The sequence below is a fragment of the Brachyhypopomus gauderio genome, unplaced genomic scaffold (genome assembly GCF_052324685.1).
Source record: "Brachyhypopomus gauderio isolate BG-103 unplaced genomic scaffold, BGAUD_0.2 sc40, whole genome shotgun sequence".
Lineage (NCBI taxonomy): Eukaryota > Metazoa > Chordata > Actinopteri > Gymnotiformes > Hypopomidae > Brachyhypopomus > Brachyhypopomus gauderio.
This window is the reverse complement of record NW_027506868.1, coordinates 972,562-993,169: the sequence shown is the minus strand read 5'-3', so window position 1 is coordinate 993,169 and position 20,608 is coordinate 972,562. Positions and strand designations below refer to the sequence as shown.

At 43.8% G+C, this 20,608-nt stretch overlaps 2 protein-coding genes across 7 annotated transcripts in view; one reads left to right on the top strand and one right to left on the bottom strand.

Annotated features, from left to right (window-relative positions):
• Window positions 1-17,036, bottom strand: part of vwa8 (von Willebrand factor A domain containing 8) — a 104,126-nt gene extending 87,090 nt beyond the window's left edge. For 3 of the 4 annotated variants that reach the window (XM_076985530.1, XM_076985531.1, XM_076985533.1), the window contains exons 1-16: window positions 16,804-17,036; window positions 16,470-16,547; window positions 11,559-11,689; window positions 11,331-11,441; window positions 8,708-8,875; window positions 8,325-8,489; window positions 8,185-8,234; window positions 7,983-8,091; window positions 7,775-7,879; window positions 7,170-7,301; window positions 6,728-6,862; window positions 6,448-6,525; window positions 4,632-4,792; window positions 4,446-4,559; window positions 1,697-1,865; window positions 270-347 (exon numbers count right to left, since the gene is read on the bottom strand). In XM_076985530.1, coding sequence (XP_076841645.1) covers window positions 270-347; window positions 1,697-1,865; window positions 4,446-4,559; window positions 4,632-4,792; window positions 6,448-6,525; window positions 6,728-6,862; window positions 7,170-7,301; window positions 7,775-7,879; window positions 7,983-8,091; window positions 8,185-8,234; window positions 8,325-8,489; window positions 8,708-8,875; window positions 11,331-11,441; window positions 11,559-11,689; window positions 16,470-16,547; window positions 16,804-16,942 — 1,923 coding nt within the window. In that variant the 5' untranslated portion in view covers window positions 16,943-17,036. The remainder of the gene's footprint in view (window positions 1-269; window positions 348-1,696; window positions 1,866-4,445; window positions 4,560-4,631; window positions 4,793-6,447; window positions 6,526-6,727; window positions 6,863-7,169; window positions 7,302-7,774; window positions 7,880-7,982; window positions 8,092-8,184; window positions 8,235-8,324; window positions 8,490-8,707; window positions 8,876-11,330; window positions 11,442-11,558; window positions 11,690-16,469; window positions 16,548-16,803) is intronic. The other variant, XM_076985532.1, reaches the window with a different exon arrangement.
• Window positions 17,037-18,375: 1,339 nt separating this feature from the next.
• Window positions 18,376-20,608, top strand: part of dgkh (diacylglycerol kinase, eta) — a 109,530-nt gene continuing 107,297 nt past the window's right edge. For all 3 annotated transcript variants that reach the window (XM_076985310.1, XM_076985311.1, XM_076985309.1), the window contains exon 1: window positions 18,376-18,589. In XM_076985310.1, the coding sequence (XP_076841425.1) occupies window positions 18,542-18,589 (48 nt within the window). In that variant the 5' untranslated portion in view covers window positions 18,376-18,541. The remainder of the gene's footprint in view (window positions 18,590-20,608) is intronic.

Below are 20,608 nucleotides of genomic sequence, written 5' to 3'. Positions count from 1 at the left end.
ACAGACAACAAAGAACATCTGTTCAATGTACTGTACATTGTAATAGCAAGCCTTTTATATCAAACTCTTTCAAAATATATTTTTACATGACTGAGTCAGATTACAAATAGTTTGTCCAGTGCTGCTCCTATTAATTCCTAACATTACAGTGGCCTGAAGCCCAGCTGTAATAGAAGACAGTAGCATTTGAATGTTGATATCAGAGGAAGATGTGTGTATATCAGATGGTGTGGTGTTTGTAAATGGGAGCTGTATGTGGGGTATCTCACTGTGGGGTCTTTGGTTTGTCTCAGGTTATGAGTAAGCTGTAGCAACTGCTCCATTGCTTTTCTGGGAACGTAGGGAGTCTGTTGGAAACAACAGCAGGTTGAGTAGACTCTATACCAGGGGTCTCCAACACGTCGCTCGCGAGCTACCAGTAGCTCGCCACCCCTTGCCGAGTAGCTCACCAAAGGGCCAATGAAGTACATATAAATTTGTAAACCTAATTGGTCCCATCGAGAAATCTACTTAAATTTATGTCCAATCAAAATTCACAGCCCCTCCCCTTCTAACACTAAATGATTATTCGCAAATTATACAACAGTTAGTTCACAATCCGACTGGTTGAGAAGTGTTCTAACCCTGCAGATATGTGTGATAACAGCACGGTATTCTCATTCTTTGTATCACTCCGCGGACGCGTTGTCAAGTAATGGCATGTACATATATTCGCGATAACACACTCCCTCTCGTGTTCTATTGCTCAATTAGCTGTCAATCAAAAAGTTAGGCTGCCGTCAATATTGAATAAACCAGGGGTCACCCACGTCATGAGTCGCCACGTCATGTTTTTGCTACTATTATAGATTGTACGCGGTTGCTAGCGGTCTTACCGCTTAGCAATTGACACCCCCCCCCCCCGCTCAACAACTTTTCGTTCGATTGATGCGTACTAATCTGGTAGCCCTCCGCAATAATTGGTATCCAAGAAGTAGCTCCCAGTTTCAAAAAGGTTGGAGACCCCTGCTCTATACAGTTCAGTCCTGTATGACTGTGTGTGTGCAGTCATGAACACGGCACCAAGACAATGGCTGTGTTCGAAATAGATTACTACATACTGGATACTGCATACTGGACTCGGTATATACTGGATACTGCATACTGGTCCTCGTAGTAGTATGCAGTACAGTTTCCAGTATGCGACAAAAGCAAAGCACACTACGGGGTCACGTGAACGTAGCGTTGCATGATGGGATGCAGTACACCACGAAGATAGCTCTGTTCGCGTACTGGAATATTTTGCGGAAGTAGTAAGTCATCCGGGTATGTTTCGCGCACTGGAAATTTTCATTTTGGTCACATACTGCATACGACATACTGATTTGGGGCTCGATCAGTATGCCAGTAGTATGTAGTAGACTATTTCGAACACAGCCACTGTTAAGCCCTTACTCTCCTGTCAACCCAACCATCCATAGTCTTCTACGTAGCCTACATACAGTGCTTATTACACCACTTATTACACTAGACAGCTACGGTTGCGAAGCACAGTAGAGTGTACACACACACACACACACACAAACATACAAATAAAAAAGCTAGGTCCTTAATAATAGGTTAATAATGGCTAAAAATGTACACCACATTTGGAATACTGCTCTGCATTTAAAACCAGTAAAAACAAGTCTGTTGGTAAAGGTGACTCAGCTCTGACCATACGGTGGATGATGGTGGCCTCTTCTTCCTTGGCCAGGGTTCTGACGGTGTGGAAAAGGAACATGGTGAGGACCTCGGGGCCCAGCCACTGCTGCGAGCTGCTGCCCACCAGTGGTGGCTCAGCCAGCGCAATGACGCGGAAGGCTGGATGGACAGGGAAGATGCACCTGGGGGGGGAACACAGCACTCATGAGGACATGGCTACCTTCAAAGCTAGCAAGACAAGTGGCAAATGATGCCAAGCCAAAGCCGTGAGAGACAGAATGAAGCTTTGTTACCAACTGGTCTCCAATGCAGACAGAGCAACAGAACAGATGTGCAGGTGTCCTATGATCTGATATATGGCCACACTAATTGTCAAGCTGCTTTGATTACATCACATGAGTGCCACATCCAGCACCTGACTGGCCATGCCAGGGCAGTGTGGCCACTCCACTGGTCTGTCAGATGGAATCGGCTCCATCCGACAGCCATCTCTGCCACAACAAGTATGTGGATGACATAGTGCTGCTCCTGCTTATAGCTCCTCCTAATGGCAGTGGACAGCTGCAGCTATTTATAAACAAAATAGAAGCTTGCATGTAATACATAGAAACACCTACTGAAAATGGACCGAAGGGGGGTTGGGGGGTAAAGACTATTATACTATCCCACCTCCTGTTGCCTGGCAACACCATACCAGCCCACATCCCTGTTCATGCTTCCTACACACTGATCATTGGGGCGCACATCCCCGTCTGTGGCAAACAGGTGCAGCAGCAACACCATCATTAGTTATTAAGATGATGATATATACAGGACAACCAGATGTAACTTAATCTGAATTAATGCAATTAAATCAAGAAGATAATTAGAAAGCATTACTGTATTAAATAGATGTCCTATATGTCCGTTCAATGTGGGAGAGACTCCACAAGGTCAGACTCCTCCCTACATCTAATCCGAATAGACAGCACAGCATGGAGGGTTCATTCATTAACAGAAATGTAAGGTGAGAAGTGTGTTAGTACGTGGGTGTATGTGCACCAGTGTGTGTGTGTGTATCATTGTGCGTTAATTGAGCACTGCTGGAACCACATGAAATGCATGTCTAGAACAGGAAGAGAAAGAGGCTTTATTTCAGCCTCAGACGAACCACTGCAAACATCCTTGCTGCTCTTTCTAGGGACATCAGCAGGACGTACACTGGGCCAACAGGACTTACCCAACATTGCATCAGCAGGATTTACCCAGCACTGGACCAGCAGGACTTACCCAGCACTGGACCAGCAGGATTTATCCAGCACTGGACCATCTAGCAACATGATCAGTCTGTCCAGACCTGCTTTGTTAGTGGTAGAACCGTATTGTAGGACAGAGATTGTTAGCAGTGAGGTGACAGACTGTAGCACCATCGCCGTGCCTTAGATAATCAAATAAGGACCAAAGTGCAGCTATTAAAATATTTAAACTGAAGCCCTTCCCCAACTGCTAATTAAACTTAATGTGAAAGGCCGATGCTCTACAGAAACAGAATGCTATGCCATAACGTCTCTGAGCAATTTTGAAATTACGCAGCTGAAGATGAGTGAGAACAGGCCAATAATGAACAGTTGACTTTAAGAACGATGCCATAAACCGAACACTCAGCATAAAACAAAAAAGCCTAGCTTTTTTGTTTCCTGTTATTGTGGTGGCAGATGAAAGCCTCCATTGCCATGGGCTGAAATGCATCTCACTGTTTCACCCAGACATAGACACCAAATCCTTACTTCCAGGGTCCAGTCATGAGAGTGTGTGACTGTTAGGATGGCTAAACACTTGCTGGTGCAAGACAGAGCCTCTTCATCATGGAGTATATGCATGAGAAGACAGTGACGACAAATTAGCTTCTATTTTAATTTTAGGGTTTTAAGTAAATGGAGGCTATATCTGAGCTCTGTGGCTCATATGTATTATATTTTGGAACCACTTACATAATCTATGTGCCAGCTAACAAGTTCTGCCCAAATACTGCCGGACACACCTACACACACTTCCTCTACTGCTCACACAACACTGACGTAATCGCAACTGCTCACACAAGGTGACATTTCCACTGGGAGCAACATTACAGTATTGTCTGTGACTGTCCCCATGAGAAATGACTGTATTAAACTATTTCTTCTGAAAGGCAGGAATTCCTATGTGTTCTTACATGTGGAAGCACTTGTAGGGACTTTCAATTTATCTGTGTCCTATTTATGCTTCTATTTAAATTCAATGTCCTTTTTATGGCAAAAAAAATTAAATAAAGAAAAAAGTGGATAGTGTCAAAAATCAGATACCTGAGCAATGGCAGATATTTTTTAATTAAATGTGCCATATTTGTCAATTGTGATTTTCACCTCAATCAAAATTTGTCCTCCGCATTTACCCATCTGTGCAGTTAACACACACACACTAGTGATTACTAGGGGGCTGTGGTGCACACATGCCCAGAGTGGTGGGCAGCCCTAGTCCGGCGCCCGGGGAGCAGTTGGGGTTAGGTGCCTTGCTCAAGGGCACCTCAGTCATGGCCTCAGACCTGGGAATCAAACCCACGACCCTCCTGTCACAAGACCAGTTCCCTAACCACCAGACCATGACTGCCCTAATTTATTTAGTGTCAATGAATGTGACACAAATGGGTTTTTTAAACAACCCTTGTTAATGACATAACTCGTTTTTCCTCCAAACTGGAGAGCCCATGGTGTGATGTGCAGAAACAGGTCGGGCCAGCACACTACCTGTCCTGCAGCTGCTCCTCAGTCAGCTGGAGCTGCTCTTTGATGGCCTGGTATCGGTCCCACCTCATCAGCCGAGTGCCATCGTACAGGGCCAGCTCGCGCTCGTGAAGCAGCCTGTGTGGAGAGCACACGCTGTAGCTCAGCTCCGCCCAACCCCACCTGTGGGGGTGAGGGCGGGGTTCTCACCTGGACAGCACGGCGAGGGTTCCCAGGTTGACCCGGTGGATTCCGTCCAGCACCACCAGCTTGCCCTCCTGCGCCGCACCTACAAGCGGGGACGCCCTCCACGCCGTGTCTCCGTTAGGGAGAGTGTACCTTTGCTGGAGCAGGTCTCGTGCTGTCATGTCCTACAACATGCACACATCCACACAGACACTCTTACTGCCTGACACACTAAATCCACAGATGGCTAGTGCGAGGGAAGGCTGTGTGCAACGTGAGACTGATTCCTCTTAGTTTCAAAGGAGCCATTTGTTAGGAGTTAAAAATAGGACCAAACTACTGCAGGACTGAGGGGAAACGCCATAACTGTGGGATAATAAAGCACACTGTTACGTAACTTGCTTCTATCTCACAGTGCAACTACCAAGAAAAGCTCACAGGGAAAAGTTTGAACAAGGCCACAGGAGGTCAGTAAGAGCACCTGACTACGAGGGTGCATTTCACTTTTATAATGCACCCTTTTTCCAGAACAGTGTCACTTAGAAAACACTAGATGTCATTAGGGATGACCCAGGCTCTGTGGAAGTTATATTCAGCAGCCCGATGTAATGAATTATACGACAAAATTCCATTTTTCCCCAGACAGCGCGACCCCTGACTGCAGCAGCTAAAATTAGACACAGCATGATGCACAGGACGCTTCCTCTTCCCGTCTGCTTCACACTGAGCCCACACATTCCCAGCATTCCAAAGCTTACATAGACACACACACACACACACACACCTATACACACACACACACACACACACACACACACACACACACACACACACACACACACACACACACACGCACACACACACAAACGGATGGCAGAACATCACTGCCTGCAGTAGTGTTTGTACTACAACTGAAGGGGTTCTTGTTGTCTGAAGGGTTTGAAAATATGAAAATACCACAATAATTGTCACATGCTCAGGGCTCCTTCACATAGAGGCTTTGGGAGTGTGTGTTTGTGTGCGTGATGGTAGGGGTGTAAAATAACTGAGCAGGCTTCACAACTTTCTCAGAATTACATCTTTTAGAGACGACTGTAGCAATATAATTATTAAAACAAGTCTGTGGGTCCTTATCCCAAACAGCCTTTCAAACTAGGTGTGAGGAATAGAAATCCGAACCCAATCTCCAAAAAAACAACTTTTGTAAAAATTTACAATCTGTGTTACTTTTGCAGGAGATGAACAGTGTTTTATGCAGCATAGGGAGCTCTTAGCTTTGACTGCGGAAGAGTGTAATCGTCACTACTGGAAGACACTGAGACTAAAAAAGAAAACGAGCCCTGTTCCCATGGAGATAGTTGTTTAAAGTTGTTTCCATTTCTCAAAATACCCATTTTTTCCTGAACCCACTCTGTGTGAATCTGTGCTTTTTACAAAAAAAATCAAATCAACCAATCGAAGGGGGCCTGTGTCCCTCCTCATGCTTGATTGGTGAGCACTAGATGACCTCAGCGTGTATAACCTCTGGCAGAACCATACTGAGGCTCAGGGTGAGCCAGAGTGTTGGATTCCCTAGCATACACAAAAATGCCTCTGTAAACAGCACTGTCTGCTTCTGGGCCTGTGTGTCAACAACACAAATATCCATCATAAAGCACTGAGGATTACAGGATATACATAATAGAGACTGAAAGGAAAGCGGACATTTTCTAGCAGACATCTAAGATTTATTGTCTTGCCATCTCTCTTTGTGTAGAGGTGTCTCATCCCCCCAGAACCATGTGAAATATCCCACAGTAACACAAGTCTTCTGAATATTAGTAAAGTATTCTTCACAGACCTGATAAAGCATGATGGGTTCGAGGCTGTACCCCAGAATCTCAGCAAACTCTTTGGCAATCACAGATTTGCCACAACCCTGGAGAGACACACAAAACACACAGGCCTGTTTCTATCACAGATACATGTTTCGAACCCATGTGACAAGAGCGTGCTCTGAGCTGCATTCAGAGGACGAGGGTCAGTCCTCGTTACCTTAACAGGCCGTTACGAAACGGTCCTCTATTGTTCTTACACCTGAACCTACCAGTTCCCTCTAGTTCAACTTTGTGCATGCGCACCTTGGGTCCAATAAGGCACATGTCTTTGACCAAATGTGACTGCATCATCTCGGCTAGCAGGCGGGCATGGGCCGGCGTGCTGACAAAGGCAGGACTTGTGTTGGGTGGACGAACTGGTCGTGGTCCTGCTGGAACCTGCAGTGGGGAATCAGTGTTTCCATTAGGGAAACAAAACACAGCCTTGAACACCACCATCTCCTGTCTATCTGGCTTTAGGACAGACAAAGGATCCATTTAATTGATGTGTGTAGTTCTTTCCATGAGTTTCAATGCTATTAATACCTTACTTAGTACACTCAAAGGAGTCATCATCTTCAAAGTGCATTCTTGACGTAAGGGGGCAATAACAGAGTCGAGGATCACATCCGAGTGCCTTTCCTGTACTCTCTAATTATGTAGCATGTACTGAAAAGCACAGACAAGAATTAGGCGGCCTCCTGACCTGGAGGGTGATGGTTGTGTCAGCAATGCTGAGGGTGACTGCTGCCTGTCCCGGGATCACTCCCTCCCCCTGCCGCACACACACCACAGCCCACGGAGACGCCTGCCTCTTCACATCTAGGAGCTCAAAGCGCTGCAAAAGGGGAGAAGTAGAGAGAGTGCAGAAGTCTGGGAGTATCAGCCAGTACTGCTTTGACACAAAATGTGAAAGAGTTGGTCTCCTCCTCACCCAGAGAGATAGAGAGAGAGAGAGAGAGAGAGAGAGAGAGAGAGAGAGAGAGAGAGAGAGAGAGAGAGAGAGAGAGAGAGAGAGAGAGAGAGAGAGAGAGAGAGAGAGAGAGAGAGAGAGCTGGTCTCCTCCTCACCCAGAGAGTGGTACAATTACGCTCTCTGGGACTCCTGGCCATGGAAGCTGAGACAGTGTCAGGGTTTGAACTAGTGATCTTCTGACACCAAGACAAAACCTTGAAACAGTCGCACAGCTCGGGAGTCTGACCTGGTTTATCTGGTACCGTGTCGCTGTGTAATGTTAGTGTTTCCATGGCGAATATAAACAGAATCAAGATGATGAGAGAGCAAGAGATAGAGAGAGAGACAGACTCTTACACTGAGCACGCCCTCCACAGCAGTACGGCCCTCTTTGCCCAGCATTGTGTCATAGGGGTAGAGTCTCTGGATGAGCTGCTGAGCTGACAACATGGGGAAATGATCCTGCAAGCCAGACAGCATGACGCTGTATTATGGGCTTCATCTCAATACGTGTCTTCATTTCTTCATTTGTATTGGAATGGTAGTTTTCACATGTCTGACGTACCAGCACCCTGACAACAGCAGGTAGGTTGTCCATAGGGAAGTCAGGAAGACCCAAGTTAGCAGATTCTTGGGAGCAGAGAGTTGTAGCACACGACAAGAGCTGAGAAACTCTGAGAGGAAAGAAAAGCAGAAAACCATTCAGATCTTTTGTTTACACTGTCAGGCTGACCAAAAATCACATCCTGTTTGAAATTCTGCAACACCTTTCAGCTGCCATGTTTGGTCCAGCTCTGTATAGAACTTCAAGCTGGTCCTGATAAAAAATAAATAAGGGAAGTGAGAAATGCTGATCTCATTAGTGCAACACTACAAGCCGTAATGAATCATAAGTGTCACTGCATACCTTGAAGGGCAGGTGGTAAATGTCTCTAGCCTGAAAACGTGAGCGCAATGGCGGGTCCAAAGGGTTGCCTTTATATCGCGGGACAGGCAGTCCCAGGGCAATGACGCGAAAGTCCTCACTCACACGGACAATCTTCCACTCATCCAGCTCCTCTTTGGTGTGCTCCTACAAGTGAGTCGGCAGTGAGACCCAGGTGAGCCCGCGGTGGCATGTAGGGTGTGTGCGGGACACGTGTGGGGCATGTGCGGGACACGCGTGGGGCGTGTGCTGGACACACGCGGGGCGTGTGCGGGACATGTGTGGGATTTGTGCGGGACATACGTGGGGCGTGTGCGGGACATGCGTTGGGTGTGTGCGGGACACGTGTGGGGTATGTGCGGGACCTGCAGCAGCCTGTCGTAGCGCGGGGCAGACACCAGGAAGCGCCCGTCCTCCAGCTGCATCTCGCGGTTCTCCAGCAGGTTGTTCAGGATGGGCAGGACGTTGCGCTCGGCCTTCTCGAGCCCCTCCAGGACCAGGACGCGACCCTGTGTCGCTGCCCGCACCGCACACTGCACACACGGGACATGTAAGACACACGGGACAAACTTGTCTTTACATATAATGTCCTGTAGACACTTTAAGCTTTGCTGTCCCTCAGACTGTGACACATAAGAGTCTTGGTTTGGTGTCATGCTAGCCAGACAGAGCTCATTAACAAGTGAGTTAAAAGCGGAGATTCTTGTGGACGGTTTATAGGGTGACTGCTACAATTAAGACACCAAGCACCTCCATGAAATAAGTGTGGGCTAAATAAAGCATTGCTTGTTTAATTCAGTGCACTAAACACCTGTGTCCTAAAATAATCCACTTCAGTCAAGCTCCTGTTAGCACCAAAGCCTGGTTGTATGCTAGATCAGACAATCTTTAATTCTGTAACTGACTAAATGCAGGCAGAATATTTAGATATCTCATGATGATGTATCCATACTAACATTTGTGTACACAAGAACCAAACAGCGCTGACATCAAAGGCAGGAAATTCTAGGCTACTTCACTGACCACAAAGCAAGTCGGCATATAATTAGACTACCAAGTAAATATAAGCCTGATTGTGTGAAAATAGAGACTATAAAAGTGCACCAGATGCTCCAGATTTAAAGTTGGATCCATTTCTGTCATAAACGCTATAATCCCATAATGACTAGAAACATGACTAGCTGTGATACAGGACAGAGAGGTTGAGGTGCTGTGATACAGGACGGGGATGTTGAGGTAAAGAGGTTGAGGTAAAGCCTCAACAGCTCTGTGCTGCGTTTGTCAACGACACAGCAGGTCTGATCATTGCAGGCAAATTCTGCCTCAAACATATTGAAGCGATGCATGACTGTGCATGACTGTGTGGAGTCTCTTCTGCACAGCAGCTTTGGCAGAGGTCAACAGGCTGAGGTGGATCTGATTGATCTCATCCGCAGCAGCGTTTCATAGTTCCTGCACCCAGTCTCCCTCCCCAACCCTCCCCAGCCCTGGGGTTCTGCCCCTGCACTGCACATATTCACACTGCCATTTCCTTGGCATCAGGATCCAATACAGTTTTCCTTGGGAATCTTGGACAGTGCAGGATAAACTCCAGTAAAGGCAGAGGTAGACTTAGAGACTTAGAGGTCAGCACTACAACAAAACACCTTGCTGTTGGTTTTGATGTGTCTGTTCAATGTCAAATGACTTTTTTGTTCTGCTCAACATTACAACTCAGGTCAGCTCGAAGGATTCACTGATTCTGCACAACACTTTCCTGGAAACTGAGCTATTTTAGGAGAAACCAGACAAAGCTTTAACTTGTCATTCAAAGAAACATTTTTTTAAAGACCATCAGTGTCAAAAATGTTCTGTTTATAGACAAGTCGTCTGCTAAAAGCCATTTTTATACACAGCTCAGTATGTGGGTCTGAAAAAGAGCACAGGACCCCTGAGAGCAGCAAGACGCTCTAGTTAACACTCCACCCACTCTCTCTCCTGTTCTCTCTCACAGATCCACACATACCACATCGCCAATAAAACACAGCCTCCCTCTTCCATCCCCTGTCATGTTGTGTTGCATGTTGCATTGTACAGGTATGTGTGTGAGATGAGGGGTTCCCATGACACAAGGACATCAAGCCATGCTATTCATGGTGCAATGCATGCACGCTATTCATGTATTATGCCCAGAAAGCTATCAAGTTAGGCAGTTAAAGCCACATCACAAACTAGTCATGCTTTGTGTTTGTTCTTAATTAAGATATTAGCTGATAGGGCAACCAATTATTCATATCCTTTAACTCAGCTGGTCTCAGGTGGTCTACTTAAAACCAATCATGTAGTTAGTGAGGATATTAACTATGAGCTCATTCCCCATGTCAATCTCAGAAATATAAGACTGTGTACATCTGCTAAACTAAAAGGCAAACCACACTTAGAGCACTAGAGCTACACAATGACACAGAAGAACCAAAAACTTTTATCAACTTGAAAAATACCAAATAATCATTTATTAATAAGTAGTTAATTGATTGATTAATAAATCATTTAATTTAAAAGTATTTTTCAACAAATAAACTGATTCACCAGATCCTTAACAAATCCTTCTCTATATGTCTTTGGTAAAGGGGAATATGTTTCTAAGAAATCATGAGAACAGAAGAGTTTTGTAACAGTAAAATATAACAAAAAACAGTGCTAACATTCCTAAGCAAATGGAACCTGGTTAATATGCAGGTGTCAAGGCACCAAGTCCTATAACAAGCATGTAAGACAGTCCAGGTGGCCCCATGTTGGCCTGGTGTCTACTCTCTGGGAGGTACATGGAGTGTGAAATGTTTGATATTTCAAAAATACGTTTCAAAATACGATATATGCCAAATCTGCACCCATCAGGATAGAACAGTTTGCGAGTAAGATGCTTGCTTTATGTTGCATCCTGCACAATAAGCCTAAGTGCTCAGACCTTGGGCCCATAGGAACAACGATGGCATTTCTCCCACTTGCCTGGTCTATATAGAAGGCAGAGCCAGAGCGTATCTCTCTGCGCTGCTTGAGGTCGGTCTCAGTCGTGTCTCTGGATAGGGCCACATACTCCACCTCACGCTTGGTCAGCTCCTATAATTAAAGATCAGCACAGAATCAACATCTGAAAATAATTAAATGTAATCAACTCATTGAAAAGGAAAGAAAAAAAAATGACCCATGTTAGCAGTCAGTGGTGTCGGAGATTACCAGATACTGCATGACAACAGAGCGCCGCAGTGGCCCCGGAGGGCCAATGAGAAACACGTCCTGGCCAAGCAGGTCTTTCTGCATGATCCACCGAAGATGCTGAGCGACTGCCTGTGGTGTGGACTCAGACACTGCAGAAGACACACCAGTCTACTGTCACACTACCACCATCACAAAAAGACACCAACTCTACTGTCACACTACCACCAGACCACCATCACCAAAAGACACCAACTCTACTGTCACACTACCAACGAACCACCAGCACCAAAAGACACCAACTCTACTGTCACACTACCAACGAACCACCGGCACCAAAAGACACCAATTCTACTGTCACACTACCAACGAACCACCAGCACCAAAAGACACCAACTCTACTGTCACACTACCAACGAACCACGGGCACCAAAAGACACCAACTCTACTGTCACACTACCACCAGACCACCATCACCAAAAGACACCAACTCTACTGTCACACTACCAACGAACCACCGGCACCAAAAGATACCAATTCTACTGTCATACTACCACCAGACCAACATCACCAAAAGACACCAACTCTACTGTCACACTACCAACGAACCACCAGCACCAAAAGACACCAACTCTACTGTCACACTACCAACGAACCACCGGCACCAAAAGATACCAACTCTACTGTCATACTACCACCAGACCACCATCACCAAAAGACACCAACTCTACTGTCATACTACCACCGGACCACCAGCACCAAAAGACACCAACTCTACTGTCACACTACCAACGAACCACCAGCACCAAAAGACACCAACTCTACTGTCACACTACCAACGAACCACCAACACCAAAAGACACCAACTCTACTGTCACACTACAAACGAACCACCAGCACCAAAAGACACCAACTCTACTGTCACACTACCAACGAACCACCAGCACCAAAAGACACCAACTCTACTGTCATACTACCAACGAACCACGGGCACCAAAAGACACCAACTCTACTGTCACACTACCAACGAACCACCGGCACCAAAAGATACCAACTCTACTGTCATATTACCACCGGACCACCAGCACCAAAAGACACCAACTCCAGGGCCTGAAATTCATTTTTCAAAATGAGTGGGAATTCCCCCCTTAAATGTGTCACATAAGGGGGATTTCTACATTTTGGGGGGGGGGGGGGTACTTCTGGTGAACCTAAATATATATATATATATATATATATATATACACACACACACACACACACACACACACACACACACACACACACACACACACACACACACACATATATGTATTTAATATATATACATTGTAACTTGTCTCTTGGTTCTTCTCTACCCTGATCTGTCCTCTCCTTGGTCTTTCTTTTCAAAAAAAAAAAAAAAAAAAAACATTCCAACTGCTCTCTTGGAGGGCCAAGCTGAAATTAGCATACATTGGTTAGGCTTGTTATAACTTAATTTTACATCTGTTTTGTGTGCTGAAATGTGTCATCACATCACAATCAGCTGACTGGGCATCAGGCAGAATTTTATGCATTGCAGTAATCCAGGGTGGCCAACTCTCACGCAATGAGCGTGAGACACGCATTTGACCGTCTTCACACGCACAAACGCCATACATCCGATTTCTCACGCTGAAAAAATCTAGTTTATTTACCTCTGATCTACATCTATGATTCAATGAGTTACTAGTTCGCTTATATCGCTCTGATATAATACTTAAATGTGTCCATTTTACACCCCCCCCCCCCCAACAATTTACACACGCACACCCCGCCCCCGGCCAATATTTTACCCCCCTCCCTCCCTCCCTCCTAAAATCAAATCTCACTCAGTGATAAAGTTGGCAACCCTAGTAATCTGTTTTTCTGCCCTTCTCCTCCATTATTGACCACCTCTTTCAGATCAGCCTCGCGCTTTCTTTCAGTGCTGCTGTATGAGAGACACTAGCCAAGTGGCGACTTAAAAGTCGATGTTTTGTAGCATCGGCTGGTAAAAGGCACAGCACCGTACATTTTACAAATCGAGCAGCTCATTTCACCGCTATTAAGTTCGAGCCAAGGATATATTCTTGACCAGTTGGACTGAAACATATCTTTGGACTGCTGCTTTAGTTTACTACCGTCACCTGTGTGTGAATCCTGAGGATTAGTTTGATCAACGTCGCCGCCGCTGCGGTGCTAGGAAGAGTGAGAGCGCCGAGTGCAGCGTCCAGTACGGACGTCGGTCTGTCCGACTATCTGTCCGTCTCACAATACAAACCGAGCTATTGTTTTGCTGAACGTTTTCGCTGTAATTGTGTGCGGGAGTTTCCCGCATTATTATGGATAAAATTGCGGGAATCGAAGAAATAGTGCGCAATTCCCGCAATCCCGCACTGAAATTCAGGCCCTGAACTCTAAAGTCACACTACCAACGAACCACCGGCACCAAAAGACACCAACTCTACTGTCACACTACCACCAGACCACCAGCACCAAAAGACACCAACTCTACTGTCATACTGCCAATTGACCACCATCACCAAAAGACACCAACTCTACTGTCACACTACCAACAAACCACGGGCACCAAAAGACACCAACTCTACTGTCACACTACCACCAGACCACCATCACCAAAAGACACCAACTCTACTGTCATACTACCACCAGACCACCATCACCAAAAGACACCAACTCTACAGTCATACTACCACCGGACCACCAGCACCAAAAGACACCAACTCTACTGTCATACTCCCAATTGACCACCATCACCAAAAGTCACCAAATCTACTGTCATACTACCACCAGACCACCATCACCAAAAGACACCAACTCTACTGTGACACTACCAACGAACCACCGGCACCAAAAGACTAGGGTTGTCCCGATCCGATATTTGGATCGGATCGGCCGCCGATATTAGCAAAAAATGCGTATCGGTATCGGATCGGCAGACACGAGAAAATGCCGATCCAGACTCCCGATCCAGTTTTTTTTAGTCCGATCCGGGTTTTCCAGCGCACCCATTTAGATAATCCATTCCAGTTTTTGCTAGTGAGAGTAAAATCCGGTCCGCATTTTCCAGCACACCTTCAGAGCATAGTTTCTGCCCCAATTTAGCTCCGTGGCATCTCGGACCGCCGTGTAAATTTGAAGTTGTCGGTCAGTTGTAGGATGACAAAGACGAAGAGGTAGAGTGCAACATATGCCACAGTAAAGTCAAGCGTTGTGGTAAAGCAGTAAGAACTTTTAATACCACCAATCTAATCAAGCATTTAGCGAAATACCACCATAAACAACATGACGAGTTTCTAATGAAAACCGAAGACAAAAATAAAGGTCCTACACAACTAACTGGCAGAAACGTTTGAATTGAAGGGAGTGTATAGATGGGGATGGAGCAGCAAAGTGTGGAGTAGAAGGCATTTTGCTTTTAATTAGTTTACGATATGTGCACGGATTTTTTTTTTAGCTTTGGTTTACACTTGTTCAAGAGCACTGATGGATGTTAATGTTAATGTTAATAATAGACTATTTTCCACTCAGGTTGTGTGTTTTTTTTATATATATATAATTTACAATATTATTTGCACTTGTGGCTTTTTAATCCTTGGTTTACTGATGCTATTTCTGTTTGTTATTTAATATTTTGTCTATTTTGAGTTTATTAATTGCTAAATAAACAGGTCAGTTTCTCCTTACCAACCATTGTGTATTATTCAAACACACCTAATTCAGCTGGCTACTTGTTATCAAGAGTAAAACGCTTTTCAACATGAGTTTGACAACAAAGTAAGTTGGCTAAATAACTTTAAACTTTAATACATGCTCGGATAGGCCGGTATCGGTATCGGATCGGAAGTGCAAATAAATATCGGTATCGGATCGGAAGTTCAAAAAGCTGGATCGGGACATACCTACAAAAGACACCAACTCTACTGTCACACTACCAACGAACCACCAGCACCAAAAGACACCAACTCTACTGTCATACTCCCAATTGACCACCATCACCAAATCTACTGTCATACTACACTACCACCAGACCACCATCACCAAAAGACACCAACTCTACTGTCACACTACCACCAGACCACCAGCACCAAAAGACACCAACTCTACCATCATACTACCACCAGACCACCAGCACCAAAAGACACCAAATCTACTGTCATACTACCACCGAACCACCAGCACCAAAAGACACAAACTCTACCGTCATACTACCACCTGACCACCAGCACCAAAAGACACCAACTCTACTGTCATACTACCACCGGACCACCAGCACCAAAAGACACCAACTCTACTGTCACACTACCACCGGACCACCATCACCAAAAGACACCAACTCTAGAATCAACCAACTGTCCTTATTCAAAGTGGAATATAAACTTGTTTTGACGTTACATAGGCAGACACACAAGATAAATTCAGTAGTTATTATACAAACAATTTTATAAGGCTTAATAATGATATGTGATACTAGGACAATCTTTAAATCTTTAATCACTAAAAGAAACTGTTTTCTAAAAGAGTCACTTTCTATGCACTGTATGCATTTCTATGTACTGTATGAGGCTTGCAAACTGGTAAACACAGGTCAGATTCAGTCTTCAAACCTCGCATAACTGGCTGCCAGACTTGTGTCATATGTGGTTATAAATAAACTCAGTTATTGGCCATTAACCTTTTTGTTTCTTAAAATCTTATTTACTACTTGTAATAAACCTGTAATGTATCATTAAACACAGACTTACAAGAAAGGCCCTAAAACTCTTACAGGTAGCATTTTTATTAGCTTTACTTTATCTTAATTTAGTATTGTTAATATTTCAAGCTATAAAAACTACTGATTTCTAAATGTTTTGAGAGGAAGAATTAACCAATGGTAATTCACATTGTATTCAGAGTAACACATACTGTGATATACTGGAACAAGCTCAGGCTTCTTGGGCATCTTGAGCTGGAACGAGATATCCCCTATTGTCACAGTGTCACCTGTCAATCAAGTAAGGGTGAAATGAAGCAGCATGCAGAAATGAAGTCACATTTAGTATTTTTTACTTTAGTATTATTATTTGATTTTTTTTTCCAAAGCGGTGACCTGGCTAGAAAGTATTTGTATACTTTGTACAGAAGTAAAACTAGAATAGTGTTTTTACTGTTTTGTTATTTCTTCATAAATTAGGCTAAGCACAAGAAGCAAAGTACAGTGGATGTATAGTTCCACTATGTATTCTGAAGTTGAAGGTACCTGAAGAAGTGTTTACGTGCTTGACCTCCAGCGCGCTGCATTTCCAACCTTCCTTTGAAATAACAGGTCCCAAAATATAACGAATCCTTCTCGCAGCCACAGCCGCGGCTGTACCTTTAAATAGCATACGCGAATACATACCGATTTTGTATTATGGTCAAATGGCAAATACAAATTTCATTGTAATTTCCTAAACACCGACAGTAGCTGTCTATCGGAGCAAAATAGCTGAAGAACAGAATTTGTCCGTCACATTATTCCTCCGTGCGGAACACGACACTTTCTGGGTCTGGTTCCACGAAACTGGCCCATGGCGTTAAACGCTAGCTAGGCGACTGATACACGATTTACTGATCTCTCAGACACTGGTGAGAAATCAGAATAGGCATAAACTATTAGGTTAGTATTCTACAGCTATATCGATCATGTGGTGTTAAACTGTCAAATTAGACCTTTGGTACCATCGATAGCTGCTTGACTACTTACAAGGGGACGTTCACCCCAAGTCGCACCATATGTTAAACGTGCTGTCGACATTTTCTTGATATATCGAAGATTTTGTATCAATATATTGAGTATTATTTTTTGTTTATGTGTTTTCCCCACCAGAGACTGGCTAACTAAATCTTATCATATGAATTCATCCTGTTTCCTGGCTGAATTGTGTTCGTTTCCTCGAAACATCTTTTAAGGAGATGAGATCATATAAAACAAAGTTCCATATTTTGTTACGGTGGTCAGTGCAATTAAATCACTCTCAGGTTCAGTGGGTTTGTTTTTTATTTTTTGGCAAGATAGAATTAGAGAATAAAGGTAGCCAACCTTTGCATAAGGTAGATGTATAGTAATCGTTTAGTCTAAACTGTCATACTTTTCTTTACACTGACATTTCGGGCAATGGAATAAAATACTGCTAGGCCTTCATCGAGTGTTTATTAGGTTTCCTTATCGTTTTTTTCTTTAATGCAATTATCTTGTTCTCTCTTAGGTACGAAAACAAAGATCAAGACAATTAAAGAGCAAACAGACGTCTTACTCGGTTTAAAATATTGTTAAACATTTGGGGGAACGATGCATGGTTTAAAGTGGTAGTTGGTTAGTTTAGTGAGCAGTAACTTCATTTGGGAGGTTCCCTGTAATCTAGCCTACGTTCAACTTTCATTAACACTGGATATGGGCTGAAAATACCATATTGATTTAAGGTGCTTTAGTACATGAACATAATTGGAATTAAACATGTATTCTTTACTTGCCTCAAAATAACGTAACTGAACATTTTTATTGCAAAAAATACATCTAATAATTAACTCATCAATTTATACCTTAGATCATAGGAAACTGAATGCTTATCACATTTGATTGAACATCACAACACACGTCAAAAACAATTGCATTTACTTTCTTTTGAAGCGATACAAATCAATATTGGCAAAGAATTGGAAAATGATGTAGTAGGGCTTCAATGACATGGAGATCGCTTCAAATCCTTTTACGGTTTGACATTTATCACGTGGCGAAAAGGCTCAGACCAGGGGAGGAGGAGGAAGAGGAGGAGGAGGAGGAGGAGGAAGAGGAGGAGGTGGTGATAAGTGGCGGAGTGTAGAATAGACTACGTAATAATATCCAGTTCAAGAATCCACCCATATGCCCGGTTACACCATTACAAGGTCGCCTCACGTTATTATAAGCGTGTTTATCACACGTCTCCTACGACAGCAGGACAGAAGCCATTAGGAATATGGAAGATGACTACCAGTACACGCGAAGCCCTGCCTGGGAAGAACTGGTGAGTAGCTTCAGCTTTCGTGTACAGAACATTATTAAAGGTGTTTCTTTATAAACTACTACAAATCTATGGGTGTCAGCGTAGCTCTTAAAACATCCTTTGATGAAAGAAACTATTGAGGAGCTGCAACAGCACGCTGCGTGAAGCGCCTCACAGCTACTGACATGTTCTCCTGCTTTACTGAGTTGGTCTTGAGTGTTCAGTGCCGCGGTCCACAATACTCGGTCATTTACGTTTGGATCGGCCAGTCTGGTTTCTCTCTATAACTATTGTAATATCCAAGGTTAGCCCAGTTATATTTACTATGTGCATTGCTCCTTGTGAGCGTGGCAAACTTGTCACATAGGAATATGTACCTACATGGCAGTAAAGGACGTGTCAGTATTTGTTTAAATGTAAATATTGCAAACATAATTATAGTGCTGTCTCGCATTAAAATTAATTATAAATTCATTTTGCAAACGACAGAATGTAAAAAAGTAAAACAATAAAAAATATATTGAATATTGGCCGTGTGTATACCAACAGTTTTACACAGCAAGTGTGAAAACTTTTAACAAAATAATGAACAGATAAAACAAAAAAATTCTAATTTGCTCTATAATGTGATCTGAAACATGTAGTGGGCCTACTGCTTTAAACACCGAAACAAGATTTTTTTAAATGAAAAGTACTTTTTGAAAATAGAAAAAAAAACGATTATTATGAAAACATTTTGAGCACTTTAAGTTCGCAAGACATGCACGGTGTTTAAGAAATAACTTTTGCCGTCAATGTGATACAAGCACATTGTATCGTACATTGTTATTTTGAAATTCACGTCACCATTCTAAATACCAGTTTTATGAAATTATTATTAAAGTCGCCCGTTTGAGCTTCTCGTTATTTTGCTCTTGTTTATTGGAAGGTTAAATTCTAGGTTAATACTAAATGTGTTGTATTGCTTGCTGTTGAATTGTGATTGGTAGAGCATGCTGTGTTTGACACAGACACAGCATTCTCACTAGCACAGAGAAACATCTGTGTTTGACACAGACACAGTATTCTCACTAGGACAGAGTGACATCTGTGTTTGACACAGACACAGCGTTCTCACTAGGACAGAGAGACATCTGTGTTTGACACAGACACAGTGTACTCACTAGGACAGAGAGACATCTGTGTTTGACACAGACACAGCTTACTCACTAGGACAGAGAGACATCTGTGTTTGACACAGACACAACATACTCACTAGGACGGGGAGACATCTATGTTTGACACTGACACAGCATACTCACTACGTACGACAGAGAGACATCTGTGTTTGACACAGACACAGCGTACTCACTAGGACAGAGAGACATTGTGTTTGACACAGACACAGCGTACTCACTAGGACAGAGAGACATCTGTGTTTGACACAGACACAACATACTCACTAGGACAGAGAGACATCTGTGTTTGACACAGACACAACATACTCACTAGGACAGAGAGACATCTGTGTTTGACACAGACACAACATACTCACTAGGACAGAGAGACATCTATGTTTGACACAGACACAGCGTACTCACTACGTACGACAAAGAGACATCTGTGTTTGACACAGACACAGCTTACTCACTAGGACGGAGAGACATCTGTGTTTGACACAGACACAACATACTCACTAGGACAGAGAGACATCTGTGTTTGACACAGACATAGCATACTCACTAGGACGGAGAGACATTGTGTTTGACACAGCACAGACACAGCATACTCACTAGGACAGAGAGACATCTGTGTTTGACACAGACACAACATACTCACTAGGACAGAGAGACATCTGTGTTTGACACAGACATAGCATACTCACTAGGACAGAGAGACATCTGTTACAGTCCTCGCATCAGTTACATTTCCATCTGTGTTTTACCACCGCTAGGGTTTGCTACAGAGATTTCTTCCTGTTCTCATATAAGTCTGATTGTATCTATGCGTTCTCAATCCACCTGCCTATCAGTCTTCATGTAGGCAGAAATCGTGGCTTAA